The sequence below is a fragment of the Halyomorpha halys genome, unplaced genomic scaffold (genome assembly GCF_000696795.3).
Source record: "Halyomorpha halys isolate HHAL.00 unplaced genomic scaffold, Hhal_1.1 Scaffold1420.1, whole genome shotgun sequence".
Taxonomy (NCBI): Eukaryota; Metazoa; Arthropoda; class Insecta; order Hemiptera; family Pentatomidae; genus Halyomorpha; species Halyomorpha halys.
The window spans coordinates 31,368-32,997 of record NW_027108211.1 but is presented as its reverse complement, the minus strand read 5'-3'; the positions used below and the strand labels follow the sequence as shown (position 1 = coordinate 32,997).

Sequence of the window (1,630 nt, the reverse complement as noted above, 5' to 3'; positions counted from 1 at the left end):
CTACACGCCTGTAACACTCCAATTTAACTTAGATCAGATTTACTAAATGTATTATAATGTACAGTTGTAAATAGCAATAAATAAATATTTAAATATATATATACCCTTTCCTCTCTTAAAATGCATGAAGTGCAGTAAAATAGATATATTTCACAAATTTCTCACTATTCCTCCCTAATATCAAATACTGCACCTATAGGGCAGAAATAAAACGACTATAATGACCTAAAGGATATCGATTAGATAAGAACCAGATATCAATTCTTCCATGATTAACTAACCCACTTGTTGTTTCCCTAAGCCTGCTTCTTCTTTAGTTTCTGATAATCCACATAGGCATTTTAAAGAAAAGCCTTGAAATCTTCTACTCTATAAATGTTAATAGAGTTCTGGTAACGGGTAGATCGTCTACAAGATTGTATGCATTATAAATTTCAATAAATATAAAAATAGTACTTACAGAGACCTGGCCCTCACGACTGAAAATAATATTCATTAATGTTGTCATTATTAACAAGGCAAAAATACATCGCTGCAACATTGCGAAAATGTTTGAGGCCTACTGAAGCCATAGGCACAGAAAAGCAATCTAAATCTGTTTCCGTTTTCCCAGGATATGAAGAGATTAGATCTTTGCCGCTATCGTCACGAAATTATTATTCAATTGGGACTGTGAAGGTTAGAATGATATAACAGTATAACACATCAGTGATTATATGTAACATACTAGTATACTCGTAGTGCTACATACTGAATCTAAAATTATTTGTATAAAATTTCAACATAAGCATTATATATATGTGGCCACACTATTTTTGGCTAATATATGTTGTAAAATTGAAATTACCTTATAATAGTTCTAAAGAGATCTAGTCCGAGTATAATAAATTTTTTTTCACACATTTGTCGTCCCTCTCTTATATACGTTTTCTCTTTTTAACTGTTGTTAAATACCCATGACACTGTCATCTTTGGTACTTCGTTATTCCGTAATTCGTTCGTTCGTATATATTTTTAACTCTTCCAAAAACCATTTGTCGTCACCCTCTCACACGCTTTCTTCCTCTAAATATTTTCTACTTTTTATTTTTTACCCTCTCATAACGTTTCCTCTTAAAAAACACTTAGTCATTCTTGTAACGGCTTTTTTAATTCAGAGTTTGGCCGTTATTGGCGCAGTATCCATTAGGCGCTCGATTTTCAAGCTAACAGGTTCGTTTTATTCTTTTTTTTTTTCTTTCCCCCTTTCTTTATTTTGCCACCCCTTCTTTTCCCCACTTTTATCCATTTTCCTTACCCACGTTATAAGTTATGTTCTCTATATTGGTGTTTTCAAAAATTTTTTTTTTCTATTCATTTCTTATAGTATACTTAACTTATATTTTGGCTCTTTATCAATTATTATATTTACATATATTTTCTTCCTCTCAATTTTCTTTTTCTTTCCATATTTCATTTTTCAAATTATTAATAACTAATATGTTCATACTTCATTTTTATTTAATTTCCTTAATTATGTTATTTTACCCACTTTTTCAATTACCTATGTATACATTTTATTTCCCGTTTCTCTCATCACTTCATTTTATTAATTCTATTTTGTAAAATTATTCATTTTATGTTTTTCTGT

At 29.8% G+C, this 1,630-nt stretch overlaps 1 protein-coding gene across 1 annotated transcript in view; it reads right to left on the bottom strand.

The window, feature by feature from the left end:
- Positions 1–596, bottom strand: part of CheA84a (Chemosensory protein A 84a) — an 8,558-nt gene extending 7,962 nt beyond the window's left edge. The window contains exon 1 of the mRNA XM_067046591.1: positions 461–596. Within this exon, the coding sequence (XP_066902692.1) occupies positions 461–541 (81 nt within the window). The 5' untranslated portion in view covers positions 542–596. The remainder of the gene's footprint in view (positions 1–460) is intronic.
- Positions 597–1,630: the final 1,034 nt, after the last annotated feature.